This window comes from Canis aureus, chromosome 32 (genome assembly GCF_053574225.1).
Source record: "Canis aureus isolate CA01 chromosome 32, VMU_Caureus_v.1.0, whole genome shotgun sequence".
Taxonomy (NCBI): Eukaryota; Metazoa; Chordata; class Mammalia; order Carnivora; family Canidae; genus Canis; species Canis aureus.
In genome coordinates this window covers 18,791,005-18,814,505 of record NC_135642.1, presented here as the reverse complement: position 1 = coordinate 18,814,505, position 23,501 = coordinate 18,791,005, and the positions used below count along the sequence as shown (strand labels likewise).

The window sequence follows — 23,501 nt, the reverse complement described above, 5'->3', positions numbered from 1 at the left end:
TGTTTCCTTTTGTGCATAGTTTAAAAGCGTTTTCGTGGACTGTTGGACACTGTATGTCCTTCACTGAGGAACCTACAGGGTTACTTCATCAGGAAAGACTTGGTTAAATCCTTGTAAGCACTTGATTTTTGTCCCGATAGAGCTTTACCGAGGACCTCCCGTGCATCTGTGCCTTGAGGCCTCGCACTGTCCACGATAAAGCACTGAAGCAGGGAGGATCCTTGCCTGTGCCTTTCAAAATGCTCAGGGAATTTCTTCTGAAGAATTAGCAGCAACTCATGCAAAAGAAATGGCATTTATAAGCTGCATAGGGATCTTCTGATATGTAAGATCTGCCATCCTTCTCTCCCTTCTGAGGAACCAAACTGCTGTGAGTTTTAGAAGCAGCAATAGGACCACAAGTAACTTAACCTCTTAGTGTATATGCTACTCATTTCCACAAAGTAGATTTTCCCTCGGGATGTAAGCATACGGTTTTAGGTTAAAATTCTGGAGACCCCCATCCAGACCGGTGCAATGGTCGCAGATGAAGACCCCAAAAGAGATACAGACAGATGGGCACGGAGAGCCTATGGAACACCTTCATACGCAGATACCAGCTTCATTCAACGGGAGCCTTTTACACACCACTGAGACCACAACATTCAAAGATTCCCGGGATCACCGCAAACGATTCAAAAAAAGATGTCCAAAATTTAGAAATACACATTTTGGGGAAATGTGTATTTGTTTACTAGGTCGTAGGAAAGGTGAGGAGAGAAGGGGGAAATAATGAAATCCTGCCATCCATTAAGTATAGATGGCCAGAGGGAACATCCACAATGCACAGGGGTGAGAGAGAAGAAAGCTCGGGTGGGCGGGCGTGCAGCTGGAATGCAGTCTATGTGAATCCATTGGGTTTTTCTTACGAGATGTGCCTTGGTCAATGATGAATCGTTAACATGCTACACAGGGGTGGAGTGCTGAGTAAGAAAAAGTCTTTCAGTACCATCAGTGGGATTATGAGTCAAAGCAGAAACATGAAGGGCTGCCAAACTGCGCAAAAGGAGGGGAGAGGGGGCTGAAAATGCTGAACTGAAGGAAAGAAAAGGTTGTTAATTCAAAAAAATTAAAAAAAACTAACCAGATGTTGGACCGCCAAATATTTTGTAATCTGGTGTAGTTGAAGTAGGCAAAATTTCTAAAAGAATTAAAGGAACAAGTAATCAGTAAAAAGTAACCAAAAGAAAGCAAAAATTTATGAATTCCAATTAACTAAAAAAGTCAAAAGAAAAGACTATAAATTAAAAGGTTAACCTACTGGTCAGACTACCTTTCTCTAGATTTTCTACAAAATTGTAAATGGTGAAGGAAAAAAAAAAAAAAAAGTAAGATTCTCCTCTAACGTATCCCCATGACCAAACAGCTCAGCTTTTGCGAAGTTTAAGTTAAATGCTAGGTGGTATGTGTCCTGAGTCATTAAAAGGCTGATTGTAAAATAATGTTCACGTGCAAATGTGGTCAAAAAGAACTGTCAGAAGGGAAAGGAAGATCCAGTCTTACCATGGCAGTCCCCTAGGTGGGCCGTGTTGCCGTACTCTGTGTCTTGTTCATATCCTCCAGCGCTGTGGTTATGGAAAGCAAAGAAGTCTTCGGTTAACAGCCTTCATAGGGACACAAGTGACAACCAGAGCAGAACCAAGAACACAGATTAGTAAGAATGGGCAGAGAGGAAAAAAAAGGACATTTCAACACAGCTTGCTAAAAATGAGTATTTCTGTTCAACATCTGGCCCCTAGAATGTTTAAGAGGGGAGAGAGAATTGTTGGTTCTCTCCATTCATTTCCCTTAGGTATTATCCTGTCTACAATCTCCCTTCCTTCTTAATGCTCCAGATTTTCTTTTTTCTTGTTTTTCTTTCTTTTTTTTTTTTTTTTTACTTCTCCCATAGCTACAAAAAGAAAAGAGGTGAAGAAAAGAACAAAAGTGGTACAACTGGAATTTTTCTAAAATTTCTAGCTTTAGAGACCCCCGAGAAGACAGACGCAGCTCTCAGAAGATCTTGGCTAATGTGACAGAGGATACTTACAGCATCCCTGGGGTCACTCTGCCACAGGCCCCCTGGCTTAACCAGCCACAGTATGGGTCCCGAGATGCAACACAAGACCTGTATAAATCCAAACAGAACGGAACTTGGATTTTCTCATTATCAAAAGTCATGATGCTGCAAGACTCATGGTAAGGAAAGAAATACCAGCTTACTTCTTACAGGATCCGTAACGCTCGCAACGGCTGAGAGGGAGGCGGATGACGCAGCTAGAGAATGCCACGTACACAGCGTGATGGTCTTTATCCAACTGTAAGGAGATGACCCTTCTGTCTTCCTCATTCTCAGCATTGCACCTGTATTTTGGGATACATTTTGAAGCCATATGCTTAATAAGTCGAAATGGACAAGGCAAAGTGGGGTTTGGTTTTGCAATTACTAAGAGCAAAGAGGTCCTGAGAAATATCCTCAGTAGCCAACCAGTTAAGTACATAGTTTGGGAAGTAATAATTCTGCATTTGAACTTCTGCTGCTCTGCACAATTGGTTAATCTTCAGGTTGGACAAAGTTTTTTTTAAGATTGCTTTCTTGTTCTGGTGACCCAAGGAGACTGTGTAAAGACCACTTTAGACTACTGGGAAGAAAAAGGACAGTGTTTCAATGCACTTAAATCTTGCTGTGCTAAATGTTTCTGGATCTCTCTTTAGTCTCCTTTGCTCCATTTCTCTCACCTACTTCTTGTTTTTTTTTTTAAATGGTCTAGTTATCTTTTATATCAGTGGTTGGGAGAATTGTATTGCGTGTATGTGCATACTTGCAACCAACTGTCTGCGGCAGGTAGCAGCCTAAAATAAACCTGTAGGGTATGAGGGGTGGGTGCAAATGTGTTCTCATTGTCCACAGCTGAAAAATGAGGGCTGAATTATTTTTAAATTCATTAACTTTCCACCATCCTAGCCCTGGTGGACTTGGGAAAAACAACAAACTCAGGATTTATTTCACTGAGGGGGGAAAAACCCAAAACACTAATATTGCCAAACCACTGCTAATTTGGGGGGCTAAAAAGAAATTACTAGATGAAATACACACAGGAAACTTTTGAGCAGTGCTGAAAAAAGCATTCTCATAAAATACACCTACTTTGCTTGGTTGTATGCTTCAATCTCTTCCAGTAATACACTGTCATTCAAAGAGAAAGGGCTGGTCTTTGCCAAAACTTTAAGCACCACGCCAGCTTCAGAGCCAACAAAGATGACTGTGTAGTTCTGATGGGGCCCAGCAGTGTGGTCAACAGCGATGGCCGTCAGTCTGTACCTGCCAGAGGAGGTATGTCAAGTCAGAGGCGGGAGGCCCACAGGACGAGAAGGCATTAGATGGGAGTGGGCTGCTGTTACCTGAGTCTTACCTGATCCGAGTCTTTGTGAACCAGGGCTCATCGGCAATGGGTGGTACGGCAGCGTCCATTAGCGGATGGGATTTGATGAACGACAGGGTTTCGTCAGGGAAATCTATGGAGGTTTTATAAGCTTCGGCAAGGCCATGCTTTGCACAACAGCCAGGCCTGAAAGGAAAACAGTGTGATTTTTCCCCCCTCAAAAATTTATCTAAGGAGTAAGCGTCTGCTCTGAAAGAAGAGGCCCAGAAAGAAGGGGGAATGAGCCAAACCAGAGGGGGGGCACAGTTTCCCTGCACTCAGCAGGTTCTCCCCACGCAGGGCTCTGTGTCCTGGCTCTGTCTGCAGAGCTGCCCGGGGGACCCCTTCCTGACATGGGAGGCTGGCCCCCCTGCTCTCTGAGGATGGACGCCTCCAGTGACCAGAGGGTTTTGTTAAAGACAATAACCAGTTTCTGTCTTTTTTTCTTTACCTTGGCTTGGGTACTTTGTCTTCAGGGACTGCTGTCCAAACAGAATCTGGGGTTTTCTGTTCTTTAAAGCGTCCTTTGAATACTTTTTCAATGTCATCCATGCTAAATGCACACACTGCAGACCCAGGAATGCTGAAAAGGGGGAAAGCATCAGGAAGACCATCGGGCGACAGTAGGCCCGCTCTCGGGTCCCCTCAGCCAGCACAGGACAGCTCGTGAAGTGCCAGAGATCTGTTCTCACCTGTTGAGCTGTGTGGTAAACACCCCGACCACAGTGGGGATGCCATTGATTTGTATGATGTCCGTAATAGACTGCAGAACATCAAAGTAGAAAAACGAATCTCCGGGGACAGAGCAGTTAAGCCGAGCCTTCAGAAATGAAGTCCAATGTTTCTCCAGGACCCGCTGCGAGCCACCCATGTCATTTTTACATATGCGGGCCACACGGGAATATACAGCCTGCCCAAGGGACAAAAGCGAAGCCACAGGGTTATGCTCATGGAGGGGGGTAAGGGAAACAAAAAGCTGCTATTTAAGGGAGGGACAAAAGACCGCTAAAGATAGGTCTGGCTCAAAAGAATCTAGCAATCTTCTCTCTAGGGATTTGTACGTAGGAATGTAAACTAGATTTACCTGTGAGAAAAGAGGGCCACTTTCCTGTCCTGCCAAACGAGCTTCCCAAGAAGTGGTGGGGTGAATGCAAACCATCCCCACGCTTTGTCTCATACTGGTAATGAAAGATGCCATCCTTAAACTTGGCATAACTAGGCTGTGATGCTTTAAAATTATATGGGCTTTTACTGAAGCACACAAAACTGAATGGGAGCCACTACTTTCCATCCTGCCTTTTGATGCTGAGAAAGAATAAACTATCAACAGATTTCTAAAGTGTTAAAGAAGCATCCATAGCTCAAGGGTGCCTGTAGAACACTCTCCGTAGTGACAGAAAAAAAATGAAACCTTCTCAAGGCCCAAGGCTGCTGTTCTCACTCTGGCCATTGTTCAGGTGTTTTCCAGCAATTATTCTCATGATAAGCAACTCACTTCTCTGCACTTGGCCCTAAGTGCACTGAGTGCTAGAAAACACACAAAGAGTATAACCCTACCAAGGCGGCTCGATTCCATGCAGTACAAGTCCATAATACAAGTCAAGTGTATATACTTGCCTTGCCTAAATTATTATGTTCTACAGCAATTTCTCGAAAGAAGAAATAGACATAGTTTCCATATTCTATGGCATGAAGAAAATGTGGCTCTGAAAGAAAAATTGAAAACAAACTGGTTCCTAAAGGGTAATTCAATTAGCACAAGACCCCGGCTGCTAGGCTAGGCATGACTGACAGGTGTAGCAGAGCTCTGTTGAAGCCAGTGAGAACTCCAACACACCAACGAGCTCAAGGAGTCCCAATATGGGTGTGCTGGAGCTTTAAGGAACCCACGGTCTTTCATGTCAGCTAATGGACTGTAAAAAGCCTACAGGAACTGAACTACAGCAAAGGTCTTTGTTTCAACAGATTTATTCATTAACCTATTTAACTAGGGAAGAAAACTTCCTATACTGAGAATAAAAAAATCTTGGTATCTAGACTCGAAAGGACAAAATGCCTCTAATCAACTCTCGCTATTAACCCTGCAGGATTGGGGTAGATGGGCATGGGCAAGGAACATTATGTGCATTTAGACGTAGGCGAATTGGCACACGGAAATGAGATCTCTCTTTCTGGGGGTCAACCAGGATAAAATTGTAGATGAATCTACTTTCCTGACATGGCGGCTAATCTTCTCTTTCCAATGTCAGAGCAACTTGTTCTTGCTCTAATTAAACAATATAAAGTCATGCACTGAACCTCCTGATGCCATGGCTCCTGTTCCCACTTGGCCATCCCAACCCCCTTGGTGATCCCACAACACTGCTTTTCGAAGGTACCTTTTATCCATTTGGAATCATATTTTATTGTACGAAGGGCAGATCCATCACCCATGCTTCGATAAATAACAGCATCACTGGCCAAGAAGTCAGCCACTGTGGCAGAATATAGCTTCCCATCTGAAACCAGAGTTATAATTTGGGTAAAATAACCATAATTATTCTGTAGTGTGTTATCCCATGTAGTGTGTTATACCCTTTGGAGTGCTTTCACCTGTTATCCCTTTTTATGCAAATAGGCCTAGACCTGAGGCTCATAATCAACCTGTGACAGGTTGCCCCACGGTATTACCTAATTTCACAGATTAAGGATCTAAGTATCACAAAGTTAAGCAACTTATTCAGGGTCATTGACCTCATTAACAGCAGAGCCAAGTGTCAGAACACTTATGCTCACTTTTATTTTATTTTTTTAAGATTTTATTTATTTATTCATGAGAGACACAGGGAGAGAGAGGCAGAGACACAGGCATCAGGAGAAGGCTCCTTGCAGGAAGCCTGATGCGGGACTTGATCCCGGATCCCAGGATCATACCCTGAGACAAAGGCAGATGCTCAACCGCTGAGCCACCCAGGCGTCCCTTACGCTCACTTTTAAATCCTCATTTTGGAAATCTTTTTTTCATAGCTCCTGGACTTCGAAACACCTATATCAAGGTAGCTACCCTAGTTATGAGCTTTTTTCTTTCTTTAAATTCCTTTTTACCTTCAATGTCATTAATCATTTATATTCATTACACTAAAGGATCTTACCAGCAAAAAGGGCAACATTGGTTTGTCTGGCATCAAATGGGCATCTTGCCAGGCCACTAATTTCCTCTCCATCATACTCTAAGGTATTCAACTATAAAAGAAAAATAAATAGCTGGTGTCACATCTGTTCAATGTACCTGTTTGAAGGCAATACCGCTTTATTTGTACTGAAATTCTATTTGAAGAATTTTGTCTTTATTCTTCCATAGCATTAGGGATAAATGGGTTATAGCAGAAAGGATTCAACTCTAACAGCATGGCAGCAAAGAAAAAAAGTTGATAAAAAAAGCACACCGTATGAAATATACTCACCCTATAGTATCTGCACATGGGATTGAATGCATTGGTACCACATACAAAAACCATCTCATCATTTCTTGGGACAAATACTTTAATAAAGTTGTGGCATTCATCCTAAAGAAAGTAATCATTAAATTACTATTAGACATTCCATATGCTGACATTGTGAGAGGAAGCCCACATAAAGACTAACTCTGGCAGAGAACTCGTCTGTTTTACTTACTTTATGTTTGCCCTTCATAGCACAGTTTTCTCGGTCCTGTTGTCTTGACCGCCATGTCAGTTTCTGTATTAATCAAGCAAAACCAAAGTTCGATGTTTTAACTGAAAATTTTTGGAGGGGAGGGAGACATTATTCAAATTCCAAGGGAATGCAAATAAGTTTCATTTGCTCACCTTGCTTGGTATTACTTCTGTCTTGGGGACTTCATTTAAGTTTACTGTATAAACTTGATCCCTGTTGGAAACAAGGCAATAAGTCACATCATGTGAATGCATAAAAATGTTAAGCTGCTTCTTCCTATTTTATTTTTACAGATCTGCCTTTATTGTATTTTGGAGATCATTTGGATTTTTCTCTGTCTCCAACAAAGTCAACAAAGAGTACTTTTTCATTAGTGAGACGCTTTTTATCTATCACTGTAGTTATTAGGGAGCAAGGAAAGCTCTTCTCTTCAGGCATGGGTCAAACTGCTACTTGGTATTAGCATAGGCATACTTCTAATATTTGCTCGAATAATTCTAAGTTAAAAAAAGAATAAAGAAAGATTTTTTTTCCCCTCTGCTGCTTTAGGAATAAAGAATGGTGTATGATTTCTTGATGGCAGTAATAAAATAGCACCGCTGAAGGCTTTAGCTCTGTATTTTGTTCGTGGTACACAACACTGACTCTTCTCGGTGAATATTTTTGGCTACTTGCAATTTTTGATCACAATCACATATTAGTTTTTCATGAACTAGACACATTAATGCAAGCACCACAAGAGAAAAGAATTTTAATCTAATAAACCAACGAGAGGAAAATTACCTGCCAGCAATATAAAGTGTGTCTCGAATTTTCAACATCAGCTGAAAGTCCAGCCTGTGCTGGGATTCATTGCCTGAAGGGCGTCCTCTAAAAACCGGATATTGCCTTGAATCTGCAAGTAAAAATGGGCTAAACCATCAGTCAGGATTATGGAGCTGAAGAATCAATATACAGCATTGATTAGCTGTATATACTAGTTGTAGAAGGGTTTTAACTAAATTCCTCTCTTAAGGTCCTGAATATAAATGAATAAAAGACAGTGAACGTTAGCAAATGGTCTTTTTCTTTTACCAGAAAATATATAACCCGTACATGGGTTGCTTGAGAAAAGCAACCAACAAAGCTGTCCCATTTTCTCCAAACACTAAGCAATGACTCTGGATCAATTAATATGCAAAACAGTCTTAAGACATATAAAAAACTCTTTCTAAAAAGCGACACACTTAGAGAATCAAAACCAAAAAAGCTCCCTTCTCAGAAAAGAAGCATGTTCTTTAGATTACTTACAGTGATAATCAACAGTATTGAGGGGTTCATCATCTTCAGGAAAGCTGACTGCCCTCAGCTGGGAAATCATCAGGAGCAGCATGTAGGCACAAAGCAGGAAGAACCTCATGGTGGGGCCAAGATGAAGTCAGAGCAGCCCCTCCTCAGAAGTCCCACTTAGCTACCTGAAAAACGAAGACAATTTGGGGAGATCTCTGGTGTGATAAAACTTTCTCATCTGTAAGTGGTTCAATTTTCACCATGAGCTCTCTCCAGTGCCCCCTCCCACCAGGAGCCCTGGCAGCAGGTGGGGGTGAGGTAGCTCTCAAAACAGGCAAGACTCGGCAACGTGCCAGGCCTGATTAAAGCATCTGGTGAGCATATTGAAGTTTTAGGCACATTTGCAAGAGTTTTTGAGGTAACTATGTATGTCATCACAGCAAGATCACCAGAACCACAAACAGAAACGCTGGCTGCTGACTTGGCAAGAAGATGGGCTAAGTTGGGATTAGAATTTTAATTAAACTCCAATTTGCTTCCCTTCCCCCAGCCTGAAATACATCCAGTACAGCTTGTCTCTGCACCGCCCATCCCCAGCACCCCTCCACCCCTGCCATAAAATGGCCAAGCTGTCTTGCAAAGATCCAGGGAGCTGATGGTCCTTTCACCCCTCATCAGATCTTTGCTAAAGGTATTGCCAAATTCCCAGCATTACTCAAGCCTGAGCCCTAAATTCTTAAGTAGAACAGTTCTCTTAGTTTACTAAGACAAACATGGAAGCAAGGACATGAATGACACTGAATTAGGGTGAAAGAGAATTAAAAGAAATGAAATGATTTCACGATCTATCAATTAAGCAGGACAGAACTAAAGCAGCACAGCTGACACCAGACCACTAGGGAAGTCTACCTCTTTACATAAAACCATTTGGACACAAACCAATACTCTAAGTATGCCTGTCCTCTTAGCTTTATTGAACTTTAAAACCATAGGGGTCCTTAGGGACCATCTAGTCCAGCCTCCTCATTTTTCAGATGAGAAAACCATGGGCTGGAAAAATTAAGGGACTTAATGAGTTTCAGGGAGCTATATAGAACATGATCAGGGTACAGACTCACATCAACTGAGTCTCCATCCATGCTCTTTTCATCAACTTAAATGATGAAATTAAGTGACTTTTTTTTTGTTCAAAAATATAGCATTACAAAAAATCTTTTTGGGCTAATGAATATATCCATTATCTTTATTGAAGTTTCACAGGTGTATGCATATGTTAGATTTTTATCAAACTGTACATTTACAACGTGCAATATATTGTATGTCACCATCTCTTCAAAGCCCATAGCATTAATTGCATAATATTATCTCTCAAAAATTAAAAAAAAAACTTCAGCTGTTATTACTTTATTAAAAAAGAAAATTAGGGCTCTGCTGGGCCAATGGGATGGCTGTTTTGAAACTGTAAATGCCCTACTGTGTAACAATACTACCCTGTCCTTGGTCATATGGTCACTTACAGGTACTGTACTGAACAGTTATAGCATTTAAGCTTTATCTCCAGCCTCATCTACCTAAGAACTTTGGGAGATATCATGAGAATCACTTCAAATTCTGGGTGAGTCCAACAACTCAACTGGGTACTTACTGTGCCTCTTTTATCTTCTCAATGTCAAACACACAGATGCACAGGCATGTGAGCTATGCAAGGCTTTCAATGTTTGTCTTTCTAACTAGAAGCCATGTACATGAGAGTGTTTGAATCCTAGCTTTGCAAAAGAGAGAACGATATTGCAGTATAGTTTTTCTTAATGAAGAATTAATCCAACAGTAAGTTAACACATCAAAAATGGCCCGCAAAAAGCATGGTGGAGTGGGACCTGTGGCAGCATCATTTTGTACTCAAGTCAAAAGAGTGTGGATGTTGGCAGTAGTCTAACTTAGGCTTGGTTGGAACTCCACAATTACTAGCTGATTGACCTGAGGAAGCTTCTTTCATCTCTCTGAACATTCATTTCCTCATTTATAATATGGAGATAATACTACCTTATTCACTGGGTGAAAAGGAAGTAAATGTCCGGCTCCTATAAATTCTGAGCAAAGTTAGTCCTCCTCACCCACTCCTTACTGAACACCATGCACATGACCTTGACCTGAAGAATTTGGACAGAGTCTGGGAAAAAGATACCCTAAAGTATTAAAGCTATTTGGCCATTTTTTCCCCAGAGAGTTATTCTAAAATACAAAAGGATTATGAGGTATCTGGATGGCTCAGTCAGCAAAGCATCTGCCTTTGGCTTGGGTCCTGATCCCAGGGTCCTGGGATAGAGGCCTGTGTCGGACCGCTTGCTCACCAGGAACCCTTGCTTCTCCCTCTGCCCCTCCCCCTGCTTGTGCTCTCACCCTCTCAAATAAATAAATAAAAGGGATACTTGGGTGGTTCAGTGGTTGAGGGTCTGCCTTCAGCTCAGGGCGTGATCCTGGAGTCCCTGGATCGAGTTCCACATTGGGCTCCCTGCATGGAGCCTGCTTCTCCCTCTGCCTGTGTCTGCCTCTCTGTCTCTCTGTCTCTCATGAATAAATAAATAAAATTTAATAAATAAATAAATACAATCTTTAAAAAAGATCAAATGCAAAAGGATTATTTTTAGAATAATTTTTACAACTTGAGCCTATTTTTATCAAACCTAGAAAAGAAGGTAAAAAAAATACTGTCAATCCTACCATCCTAACATAAAAACCATAATGATTTGGTTCTAGTCTTTTTGCCACATGCACATATTTTCAATGATGACAAGGTGACCTCTTATAATGTACCACTTCTCCAGCAGAAGCAGAGTCTTCCTGTCTTACTTTTCTACCATTTTTCCTTTTTTTTTTTTTTTTTTTTGCCATTTATACAGACCCTGGAAAGTTGAAGTAGTATAAAAACATGAAATGTTCCCATAAGAACAAAATTCTGCTATGACATCAATCCCAAACTTCATTCTCTGGATGAAAAGTCACTGGGTGTTTCTGCTAGGTGTCAGGGAAAAAAAATCAGGAACACCAATCAATTCTAAAGAAACTTAGAAATATCTGTGTGAAAACAAGAGGCAGGCAGCTCTGTGAATCTCTCTCCACCATGACAGGTAAGTGAATGGTTCACATCATGAGGGCAGAATCTTGATGTCCCAGACAGCAGGACAGGGAGGGGCCCTCACCAGGAAGGGTGTCTTTCACATCTGTGATTCCAGCATTGAGTCTGAGGGTGAAATCACTGCTGACTCACTGGCAAACACCAAGTTGCCGGCTGAGCTATCATTTCCTATAATTCACGCATCTGACACTGCAGAAAGCAATTTCTCCTCATACCCTACCCCCACCCATCTCATCCTCTAAAAATAAAGCCCCACCACTAATTGCTTCCTGTCCCTGCATAAAGCTTTATTTTAAAAATTACTTTCAGATTTGCCATAGAAATTATAAATGGAAGTATTTACTGTAAAATATATACCAAAGTAAGACTGAGTTGGGAAGGGAAGGATCTAGAAATTCCTGAGAGAAACAAACTAGGGAGATTTATTTGCATAGAAGCCCCTCAGACTATCTGGGTTTGACCTTATTTAAGGAAATATCTCAGAATTCCAGGGCTCGGTAAAATCATGAGACTAGTTATGCTGAAGAAGAACAAGTCAAGAGGCAGGACAAAATGTTGGAAAAGAATACAGACCTTGGGATTTGAAAAGTCTGGTTCAAACTTGCTTGTGCCATTTACTGGCTCTGGGATCTTGCTTAGGTGGGCTTAACCTCGCAAAGCCTCCGTTTCCTTAAGTGTAAGTTAGGAAAATTGCCGTTACTACCTTAAAGGCTCTTCTGAGGATTAAAGGAGACAACCTATGTAAAACACCTAACATAGCAGAATTTGGCTCATAATAAATCGCTTGTAAATTTTAGTAGGTATTATTATGACTATTACTGTTACCTCCTATTGGGCAAAAATGACCCCAAAAGGGGAAAGAAATGCTCACTCTTTTATCTTGTACAACTATTTACAAACCACTTATGTTTGCCATCATCGCAATGACAGGAGTGTTCTGAGAGGGTAAAGGTACAGCTTCAGATGGGGATGCTTCTGAGAAGGAGGGAACCACCTTCCTCATGCCTAAATGAGATTTCTCCTTCCAGCCAGAGAACAGGGGAAACTGAGTAAGTATATTTTGTCAGTTTTTGGTATTATATATAGGCATCTCCTACGTGTTTCCAATGTTAAAGCCTAAATATAATGAGGGAAGCTCTTGAAAGCAGTTCAGAGCCGCCAAGACAGCAAGGCTCTGAGTCGCAGAATCCTTGAGAAGGGAGGGTGCCAGGAAATGAGCTCCAGACTTAGCACTTGAGTTCATATTATGGGGTTTGCTGATTCTTTCTAAAGATTTATTTACTTGAGAGAGAGACAGAGAGAGAGAGAGAGAGAGAGAGAGAGAGAAGTAGAGAGGGGGAGGGGCAGAGGGAGAGAATTTTCTAGCAGACTCCCCGCTGAGCATGGAACCCAATGTGGGGTTTGATCTCACCACCCTGTGATCATGACCCGAGCTGAAACCAAGAGGTGGATGCTTAACCAACTGATCCACCCGGGTGCCCCAGGATTTGCTGACTGTCAAACTACCTAAAGATGAGAGTATAGCTAGGTAGAAAAGCTGGATTTTAGCAGTATCAAGTTTAGGGCCCACTCAGGAGTCCCAGTAAATATCTGCAGGCTTTCTTTTGGACCTCTGAAGATCTATACACTAAGGAGAGGAGGCAACATGAGGTAGACCAAACTGCACAAAAACTCCAATGTGGTCTCCAAAAAACTAAGTTCTGGACTGAATAGATGTAATCTCTTCCCACTCCAGCTCCTTGAATAAAAGATAAGGTGAGTCCTCTCTAGAGGAAAATAGTATTATCTGGAGACTGTAATTTTTTAATACAAAATGCTTAATTTTTTAATTAAGTAATTTACAGCAATTGCTAGACTTTCCAGGAACTAAGACTAAGAGAGAAAGGAAGACAACAGAAATAGGCCCACAGGTAACCCAGATATTAGAGTTATGGGATGTAGATTTAAAAAAATAATTATTTTGTCCAAGAGAATATATGACAAGATGGAGAATTTCACCAGAAAACTGGACTCTATTAAAAAAGAATTAAATGGAAATTCTACCACAGAAAAAGCACAATCATTAAAGCATCTAAATAGATGTGTCTAGCAGCATATTTCTTGTAGCTGAAGAAAGGATTAATGAACTAGAAGATGGCTTAATAGAAACTATCAGACAGATACATGTAGAACAAAGGTGTTGGGAAAAGCAGACGAGAGAGAAAGAGACACCTAGGATCTTAGGAAAACATTTAATGTCAAAGTGGCAGTGAGCGAAGACAGAGTGGATGGAAGCAACATTTGATGAGACAATGGCTGCATTCTTTTTCAAAACTGGCCAAAAATCATAAATCTCACATTCAAGAAACAAGAACTTCTAAATACAAAGAAAAACACAAACACATCAAAGTCGAGATGCTGAATCAAAGACAAAAAAAGTGTTAAAAGCTAAAAGATATTATACCTTCAAAAAAGCAAGAATAACACTAACAGCTGACTTATCAATAGAAATGATGGAATCCAATAGACCACAGAATGACATTTTTACAGTCCTGAAAGAAAGTAAATTCTCAGGCTAGAGTTCTATTACTAGCACAAATATCCTTAAAAAATGAAGGCAAAATAAAGACATTTTAGACCGACAAAAGCCGAGAGATTTATTGTTAGCAAATCCTCCAGACTAAAAGAAATATTGAAATGGAGTTCTTTAAGTAGGATAATGTACAGGGTTGGTTAATAGAAATTCCTTTTATAGTTATAGAATAGTGGTCAAATTTGAAATTAATAAATCCCAGATAAATAAATTGGTATAGAGTCTATGTCTCCCTGAAAATTTTATTAGTGCAAAGGAAAAGAGACTTCAGAAATGGAGTAGGCATACTTGAGCCCCAGTCCAAAGAACCCAGATAGATACCATGCTGATTTTATTTTTTTATTTTTTAAAGATTTTATTTATTTATTCATGACACACACACACACACACAGTCAGAGACACAGGCAGAGGGAGAAGCAGGCTCCATGCAGGGAGCCTGATGTAGGACTTGATCCCGGGACCCCAGGATCATGCCTTGGGCTGAAGGCAGGCGCTAAACCACTGAGCCACCCGGGCTGCCCACCATACTGATTTTAAAGCTCTGCCCTGGCTATCTTCTGTAGATTCCACTTCTTGAAGAGGAGCTTTTCAGACTCACATACTGCATATACCTCGGGATCTGAAAGTGGAGTTGGTTCCTCCCACTTTCCCAATTACTCTTCCTCATCTGAGAACTTCATGCTCTTCAAAAAAACAAACAACAAACAAACAAAACAGAACAAAAACAACGCCCCTCCCCCCAAAAACCCCCAAAACCTTTCTATTTGGGGTTTTGCCTTTCCTCCTCCTTTTCAGCTGATAACTTCCTAGTCACCTTTTCTAAGATAAACTTTTCAAAGACTTTAGTAGCCCTGGTCTATACTTCCACTCTGGCACTTGTCATCAGCTTTAGCTTCTTCACCTCAAAACTCATAAAGTCAAGCACTGCATGCTCAACTCTCAGTCTCTTGTCCTTCCATCTTTCTTGTCTAGCCACTTTTACCCTGACTGCTCTTTCTCATCAGAGCCATCAGTCTCCCAACTGATCTTTCTTCTAATTAATTAGCCTTCCTCAATCTTGACATTATCACTTTATCCATCTTAGATGTAACAGTCATTAGTCAATCATTTCAATAATACTTCAGCCTGTATTCTAGACTTCATCCTTTGTATCCTTATCAGACTTTCTTGAAAACTTCTTACCTTAGATGAATTCAACCCTTCACCTTCTGCACCTGCCCCAGAGCAGCTGAACACCAGTGAAGACAACCATATCCTGGGACAACTGGGTAGTAACATCACAGAATTCTTGGTCACTGACTACAAGCACCACTATGATCGGAGGGGATGCTATGTTTCTCTACCAGGTTTGCCCACTCCCCAAATGAATAAGTTTAAGCTTTCCTTATTCTCTTCAAAGCCCTCATCTGATCCTTCCTGCTCTACTACATTCTTTCCTGCTATCCCATAGCTACTTCACTAAGAAATTCCTCAATCCCCCACCCCCTTCCCATTACCAGTGAGATCCATTGGCTGCATCCTCATCTAGCTTTTCTTCCTCCTGTCCTGTTTTAAGAGGAGTTTTCACTCCCCAAGTCCTCTCTATGTTCTTTAAACCCAACCCTTTCTGTCTTTCCTGGAATAGAAAAAGCATGGATTATGTTTTTCTCTTTCTGGTAGAGTCTCTAACTTTTTATTGACTAAATACTATCCTTCAGCACTTAACTTGTCTAAGCTTCTCTCATCTCAAAAAAAAAAAAAAAAAAAGTACAAAGCTCCTGTGACCCCAGATCCTTCTCCAGCCACCACCTGCTTTTCTTTCCATTCAGATGCTTAAAGTTCTGTATTCTCACTGTTATCATTTCCTCACCTCCCACTCATTCTTCTACTTCCTCTGTTCTAGCTCCTCTCTCAATAACACCTTTCAGTAAAGACATGAGGACCTCCAGGTAGCTAAATGCAATGGATGCTTCCAGCCCTGTCTCATATGATTGCCCAGTAGCTTTAGACACAGTTGACTGTTCACAGCTCATTAAAATACCATTCCCTGCCTTCCCTTATACCATATTCTTCTGACCTCTTACTTATTCTGTCCCTTGTTTGTCTCTCAAACGTGTCTAAATGCAGTAAAGCATTATCATTTCAGAATATAAATCGTATCATATAGTCTCACAATCTCCCAGTAACTTTCTATTGCTCTTTGGAGAAAGCCCTGGTGTTTGTAATGGGGCCATTAAGATTTTCTGTGTTCTGAGTCCTGTCTCCATCTCCCGTCTTATTTAAGCCTGTCTCCTTTACACATGCTTCTACCATGCTGGCCCTGTGTCTGGCCAAGGACTGTGTCATTCAACCTACTTCCATCAAGCCTTTGTTCCTATTTAGACTCTGGATGTCCCTTCTTGTCTCCCATCCTTGGCCTAGTTAAGTCTTCCTAATTTTTTTAGAGCCTAGGGAAGATCCTTCTCAGTGCTTTGGGATAAGCATGTCTCACAGTTGTCTATACTTGAGACAACCGTGAATGAACAGCAAATGAATGAAGAAACAAAACTAATCATGTGCCCTGAATCACCACAATCACCACAAGTCCTGCTGAATCTCTCAGGGCAAGATTAGCATTTCAGACTCCGGTCTAATCTAGATTTATTTAATACTGTTAAATAAACAAACGACGACTATAAAAAAGGGCAGCAGACCCAGGGAACCCCAAATAGAATTAGTTGAGTATGCTGTGAACTAAAGGAAAGAATAGGGGTGGAACCAGTGCTGTAGCTTAAGGGGCACCATTCATTCTATAGTCTATTACATTCCAGGGGGCAATGTTTACTTTGTAGTCCATGAGAATGATGGCCCCTGGAGTTACAGGTCTGCCACCTAACAAGCCCACAGAACGGAATGGAAAGGGAGCAATGGGTTTTAGGTAGATTGAAAAAACAGCAGAGAGAAGCAAATTAATTGTTATTTTTTGGAACCTACCAAGACTCAGAAGGTTGTAATTGAAGATCAATTACAAAAAGGTTATGTTTTAATAGCATTAATATGTATGGATTCTAGGCAGTATGTTCTGTGTAGGGCTGTAGATTTTAATAGGTGCTCAACATCAGTATTTAATCAGAGTGATATGATAACCAGGCTGACAACATAGCCTTTTAAGTGTAAGAAGGTGAGAGGAAGAGATGATATACCAGTACTAGTATCAGAAGACCCTTAAGGAGAGCTGAGGTGGGTATTCTGGGCCCTTCTGAAGAGCTACCATGGGTTGCTCCCTGCATCCAAGCTCATCAGTGACTCCTGACTGATGGAATCTCTTGGAATAGCACCAACGGTCTTGTTTAAGGAATCTCTACTGCAATGTCACCCACCCCCACCCAATCCTCTCCTGCACATGGCCTTGGAAACCAGGTGCCATGTAAGAACAAATACATCCTCTCTTACTCTGGGCCAGGAAGAGGTGGCTGAAAGGCCTTTGAATCTGAGACCCTTCTGCCCTCTGGGAACTTGGGTGCCCAGGTAAGAGGAAGAGGCTTCAAAAGCATTGTCATGTTAATGACATTTTATAATCAACCACCTAAAACACTGCCCATGGCTTGTTGAGGAAATAGCAAGTCAGCTCTCTGACTCACCCTCCACAAGGCTGAATTTCTGCGGACACATCAGAATCTGGAAGGATATGCATCTTCAAGGAGTAGGGAAGAACCCTTGTGGGGACCTGGGGACTTGGAACAAAGGATATATCGGGGATTCTCCTCCCACTGACACTGGCAGCAGGAGAGGAAAGGGAACAGGAAGCAGGAGATTTGGGATCACAGACTTGCTGCGTGATCATGGACAAGTCTCTGGATTGAGTTTCCTTGTGTAATAAAAGGGGGTTGGGGACTGGAAGTGTAAGAACACTTCTTTCCCTACGAGTCTATGATCTTCTGAGGGCAGGATGAGAGTTAACTGTTTCTCCTCCCTACTCAAATAAACATCCCCATTGTCCACAGGTTCTTTCCCCTCAATATGTGAGCATCTCAAATGACTCCCATCACAGACACATAGTATTTCCCCTAATCCTGAGGGAGCCTCTGCTATCTCCCTCTCTCTCACCTCCTCTACCAAGTTTCCCTCAAGAGAAGTCTGAGCCCATTGTCTCCATTTTCTCACTTTTTATTAAATTTTTAACCCATGTCAGTCTAACTTCAACTCTTGCCCATCAACCACTGAATTACCAAACTGAACTCAACTCTCATCCTAAACCATCTTTCATCTCCCCAAGGTATTTAATCATGCTGGTCCTCCTCTCAGCTCTTGAATGTCACTTCTGGCTTTCAGTAGTTACCTCCTTACTTGTCCAGCTACTCCTTTTCAGCAAACTTCTCCAGCTTGTCCCAACATACTCACTCTTTGATGTGATTCTTCAGGGTTCCCCTTGGCTCTTTGGAGATTCACCCACACTACACCCACCCTTGACACTACCATCACTTAATTGATGAATGTCAAATCCACGTGTCTAGCACAGACCACATTCCTCAGCTGTGGAGCCAGCTGTCCAATTCTCCATCAGATATTTTGACCTCAGTTAAATATAAGCACTTTAAACTCAGAAGGTGCAAACCTGAACTTCATACACTTTGCCTTAACTTGTCCTCCTGCTAAATTCCATACAGAGCACAGGCTCTGGGTTTAAGTGCTTGGCTTCTTCTTTTTTTAAAAAAAGATTTTATTTATTTATTCATGAGAGACACAGAGAGAGAGAGAGGCAGAGACACAGGCAGAGGGAGAAGCAGGCTCCATGCAGGGAGCCTGATGCAGGACTCGACCCCAGCTCTCCAGGATCACACCCTCCTGGGCTGAAGGCAGCGCTAAACCACAGAGCCACCCAGGCTGCCCTAGCGCCTGGGTTCTAATTCACACACTATCACTTACTAACCATGTGACCTTGGATATAATACTTCATCTCTCAAAGTCACAATTTTTCTCGCCTAAAATGAGGATAATTGCAGCACTTACGTCATTACAATGATTCAGTGAAATGATGTATGCAACACATATAGCCAAACCCCGGTAAGGATCCAATAGTTACAGCTACTATTATTATTGTTGTCATTATTGATAATTTTTAATAACCTACTCAGTCACTTAAGCCTTAAACCTGAGAGTCATCCTAGATCTCTCCCTCTCTTTCATCTTCTCCAATCTGTTAGCACGCACTATTGATTTTTCCCTTTATCGTTCTAGAATACACTCTTAACTGGTTTTTGCTCTCCTATACTTAAGTTCATTCTCCAAAAGTCACTAGATTGATCTTTCCAAAGCGCAAACAGTATCATGTTACTTTCTTGTCTAAAAACAACTTAATGTCCTAAAGGCTTGTATGGTAAAATCCAAATTCATTTTCAGGGTTTACAAGTTCACCACATTCTGATTCTCACCAGCTTCTGTTTCACCTACCAATACTTCCCTACCTTGATCCCAAAGCAGTGTCTCCTGTGAATGATTCTGTCTACTTACCAACTCAGAATGTCCCTGGTTTTGCCTTTTTCCTATTCCTCCCTTCAATCCCAAATTCCTCGCCTTTGGCCACACTGCTCTCCTAAGGATGCCTAATCATAGTCACTACAACATAAACACTTCTATTACGGAACTTAGATAATAGTACTTACTTGTTTTCACCTCTTCTCTATTAAACTAGGATGCTGGAAATAGAGAGTAGATCTTAGTCATCCTCTATCCCAGCATCAAGCACAGGTCCTGTCAACTAGGAGGTCTTCAGTCATTATTTAATGAATCTAGGAAGAGGTAGATATACGAACGAGGTTGTACATGTAACAGGACTTAGCTACGGCGCAAGTACCACAAGAACATGTCTATACCATTGCCTCAAACACCTACAGTCTCAAGTCTACAACTGTTCTCCAATGCCATTGGCACACAACACTCATTAGCCCCCAATCCATGAGTTTCCAGGTGCTACAAAACCAAGAGGTTCTTCACAAATGGCAATAGATGTCTCTCTTCACACTTACCCATCATTAACAAATTGCTCTTTGATCCAGGAGTGATGGGCAATACGGGCCAAAGGAGTAAGTGATTTCTGTCACCCCCTCAACTGAATTCCTGTTCATTTTGCAGCTTTCCCAGAACAAAGGAAAGGAAAGCAGAGCTGTTCCTGAGATTAAAGAATAGGGTATATGGGACTGGCAGGAAGCCTACTTGACTCCTCACTACACAACAACAACAACAAAATAAAATAAAAATCAGACAGCCATTAGGCAGAGATCCTGCAATGGGTAATTCTTTTCTTTGGCTGATAGCCTTTTTTTGCCAGTTAAAAGTAAGTAGTCCTAAAGCATAACTAAGCCAGAAATCAGCACAAATACTTTTCTAAGATCTCTCCTTTGGGCTAGATTCTGAAAGGAGAAAACAGGAAGGTGGCAGTAGATGGCACAGGAGGGAGGCACAGGCATGCTGCAGGGTAAGGAAGCCTTATATGTTCTTTATTAATGCCTTTATAATCGATGTCTTCCCCAAAGTCGGGCCAGTTTTGTTTAATTTCATTTAACATGTATGAGGAAAGCTGGCTATTTTTAAAGTTTTCTGAAAATTAAAGCAGTTCTTATGTAAGATTTTCAGTTTAAATACGAATTGTTTTAAAGCAAAGCGCACCAATATCTCCATCAGTAATGCTTCTGGTCAAATATTAATAATTCAAAAAAGAATTGAACTTAAAAGGAATTGAGCAGGAAGAGACATAAGACAGACTCTAACCTGTCTTTGCCAAATCCTAAGCAAATCAGAAACAGGGATCTCAGAATCTGACCCCTGATAAGAACCATGGCTCCGGGAAGCAAAATTCTAGTGACAACTTGTCTACGTGTTTTGCTGATCCGCCCTAACTCAAATTGGGTAACTTTTTAAAGGTAGATTGTCCTAGAAACAACCCTGATTTAACGTGAAAATAACCCCAGAAACTAATGAGTGGATAAGTCCTGTATCTAAGCCGAGAGGATCTGCTATCCAGGCAGATGAGAAACACATCAACTTCTTAAGAGATGAAGATGAGGACTAGCTTTGTGAAAATATAAAACCTAGGGACCTTCTATGATTGAGAAAGAAAAAAAAAATAGATAGCAGAAGATTGCTGTGACAGATACTAACACAACAGTGCGTTCTTTTTTCGGGGAGGACTTTAGGGCTTTCAAGCCTAACTTGGTGACGAGAGAAATTAAAAGCCTTTTCTTTTGTTATCTCGTCCATACACAGAGTCCCAGCTCGGACCTGGGTGCTCCCTGAGGGCCTCCAGGAAAGGAACCATTCTAGACAAAAGAAGAGCTCAGGGTTCCAAGAGACGACTGAGATGCCAAAGGACCCAGCCTGTCTTTGGAACGTTGGCTTATTTTACCAGATGACCTGCTGGGGCTGCCATATGGCCTGCGCATGACATTCTGTTCGGGATAATAGGGCCTGGGTCCATGCCTGGCTCTGCTCTCTGGGCTGGGATGACAGAAGTAGAGCATGTTTGTTCTGATTCTGCTGACTTGTCTGATACCATCACTATGGAGTCTTAGCTTTTAACATCCTCCATGGCACCTTTTTCAGGTTTTCAAAAACATGAACATTACCCAGGCAAGGAAAGACTACTAAGGATGAGCTGCTGCTACTATTCCTGGAAGAGAAGAAGCAGATAAATGAAGGAATTTGTGATCCAAGAGTGGTAAAGCCAGTGCAGAACCTAGATGTCACAAGAGTCCAGTGATCTATGTCCCCCATCACCGCCAACAACAATAGCAATCGCTCTACGTTAAGGAGTTCGCATCTTCATGTTTTATATGCTGCAAACCGCCTCACCAGGGACCTCCAGGCAATGTCATGACTTAAAATGGTGCCCAAGGGTTTACAGGAGGGTTAAACTTTAACAACCCAGAGAAAGAGAAGTGGCCTTTTTTTTTTTTTTTTACATTTTAAAAACCAAAAATTCCTGGTTCAAGTCCTAGGATTCTGAGCTGCCAAAAACACAGCCTTTGAATTTGCCTTCTGTATCTGTAATGGTTGCTTGTCTGTGGCAGATGTGGAGATGGATTATAATGGTTCAGAAGGACCTAAGGCATCACCATTATCCACATTCCATTAGAAAATTCACTTCCACTTATTTTTTAAAATGCCTTTCCCTGGTGAAGAGTGCATGGCCTCTGTACTATCGTTGCAACTTCCTATGAGGTTATAATTATTTCAAAATAATTTTTAAAAAAGTTTGTCCTACTGATAGAAATGAGAGCCCTGGTAAGTTATGTTAGGCTCAACAGTCCTGGATTAAAAAAGAAGGTGTAAGCAAGAGTGAGAATGAATGGCCAGAGTGAATTTCCTTTTTTTTTTTCCTTAAGGATTTATTTATTTGACAGAGAGAGAGAGAGAGAGAGAGAGAGAGAGAATGTGCACAAGTAGATGGAGTGACAGGCAGAGAAAAAAGGAGAAGCAGGCTCCCTGCTGAGCAGAGAGCCTGATACGGGGCTGGATCCCAGGATCCTAGGATTCCAGGACAACGACCTGAGCCAAAGGCAGGTGCTTAACAGACTGAGCCACCCAGGCGCCCCTGGCCCGAGTGAATTTCATGGCTGGCAAAACCTCTGGGAGGGCCCAGCCGGGGTCTGAGTTATCTTACCTGAGACTCACCTGTAGACCTCTGTCTGCACTCTGCATCTGATCTATGAGTTTTTGAAACATCTAGGTCCACAGAGGCAAACTGGGAGGGTAGGTCAATCATGCCACTTCCTGATTCTTACTAAGTCAACTCAACACCCAGAGGGTATGAGAAAAGCAGGGTCTTTTCTTCTACGAAGGGTAGGGCCTGCCTGAAGTGCCGGGCAAAGCAGCACCGGGATGGAGAATCTGGACCCTGGAGCCACAATGTCCACGTAGGAGTCCCAGCTTTGCCACTTAACTAGCCGTTTGCTCTTGAGCCACGAGGTTAACTACCCGCTGCACCTGAGTTTCTCTGAGGATTGAATGAGTTATTAAGAGAGCGTAGAGAATTCATGATCGGGTGAGTAGCAGGAAGATTGTGCAAGGCTAAAGGCACAACCTTGGAGGAAGGGTTGTGTGCTTCTAGAGCTAGCGCTGGAGAGAATTATGCTTCACACGTTATATTACCCTTATCTACATTTATTCTTGCCTCACCATATGAATCACTTCAGGGGGTACTAAGCTTACCCCCCCATCCCCCTGACATCAAACACACCTGGAGACACCAGGGAGTTAAGAAATCTGGATTCTATCTCTGATTCAGCTTCAGCTAGCTGGGAGGCCATGAGAAAGCCAATGCACCTCCCCTGGCTTCGGCTTCCTCCTCTGTATCATGAGACAGTTGGGCTAGAATGTCCGTGATCTTAAAGGCCTCCTTCAAGTCATTAGTTTATGATTCTGAACGTGGCGTCTGGTTTGAGAGAGGCTCTTT

The 23,501-nt window shown here is 41.8% G+C and overlaps 1 protein-coding gene across 12 annotated transcripts in view; it reads right to left on the bottom strand.

Annotated features, from left to right (window-relative positions):
* Nucleotides 1-23,501, bottom strand: part of SEMA6D (semaphorin 6D) — a 172,493-nt gene that overhangs the window by 6,000 nt on the left and 142,992 nt on the right. For 6 of the 12 annotated variants that reach the window (XM_077880978.1, XM_077880980.1, XM_077880979.1 and 3 more), the window contains 16 exons: nt 8,406-8,569; nt 7,899-8,010; nt 7,268-7,328; nt 7,095-7,157; nt 6,884-6,985; nt 6,572-6,662; nt 5,819-5,938; nt 5,058-5,146; nt 4,133-4,350; nt 3,892-4,023; nt 3,432-3,587; nt 3,167-3,340; nt 2,242-2,382; nt 2,069-2,146; nt 1,543-1,643; nt 1,124-1,180 (listed from right to left, as the gene is read on the bottom strand). In XM_077880978.1, coding sequence (XP_077737104.1) covers nt 1,124-1,180; nt 1,543-1,643; nt 2,069-2,146; nt 2,242-2,382; nt 3,167-3,340; nt 3,432-3,587; nt 3,892-4,023; nt 4,133-4,350; nt 5,058-5,146; nt 5,819-5,938; nt 6,572-6,662; nt 6,884-6,985; nt 7,095-7,157; nt 7,268-7,328; nt 7,899-8,010; nt 8,406-8,514 — 1,804 coding nt within the window. In that variant the 5' untranslated portion in view covers nt 8,515-8,569. The remainder of the gene's footprint in view (nt 1-1,123; nt 1,181-1,542; nt 1,644-2,068; nt 2,147-2,241; nt 2,383-3,166; nt 3,341-3,431; nt 3,588-3,891; nt 4,024-4,132; nt 4,351-5,057; nt 5,147-5,818; nt 5,939-6,571; nt 6,663-6,883; nt 6,986-7,094; nt 7,158-7,267; nt 7,329-7,898; nt 8,011-8,405; nt 8,570-23,501) is intronic. The other 6 variants (XM_077880985.1, XM_077880981.1, XM_077880982.1 and 3 more) reach the window with 3 other exon arrangements.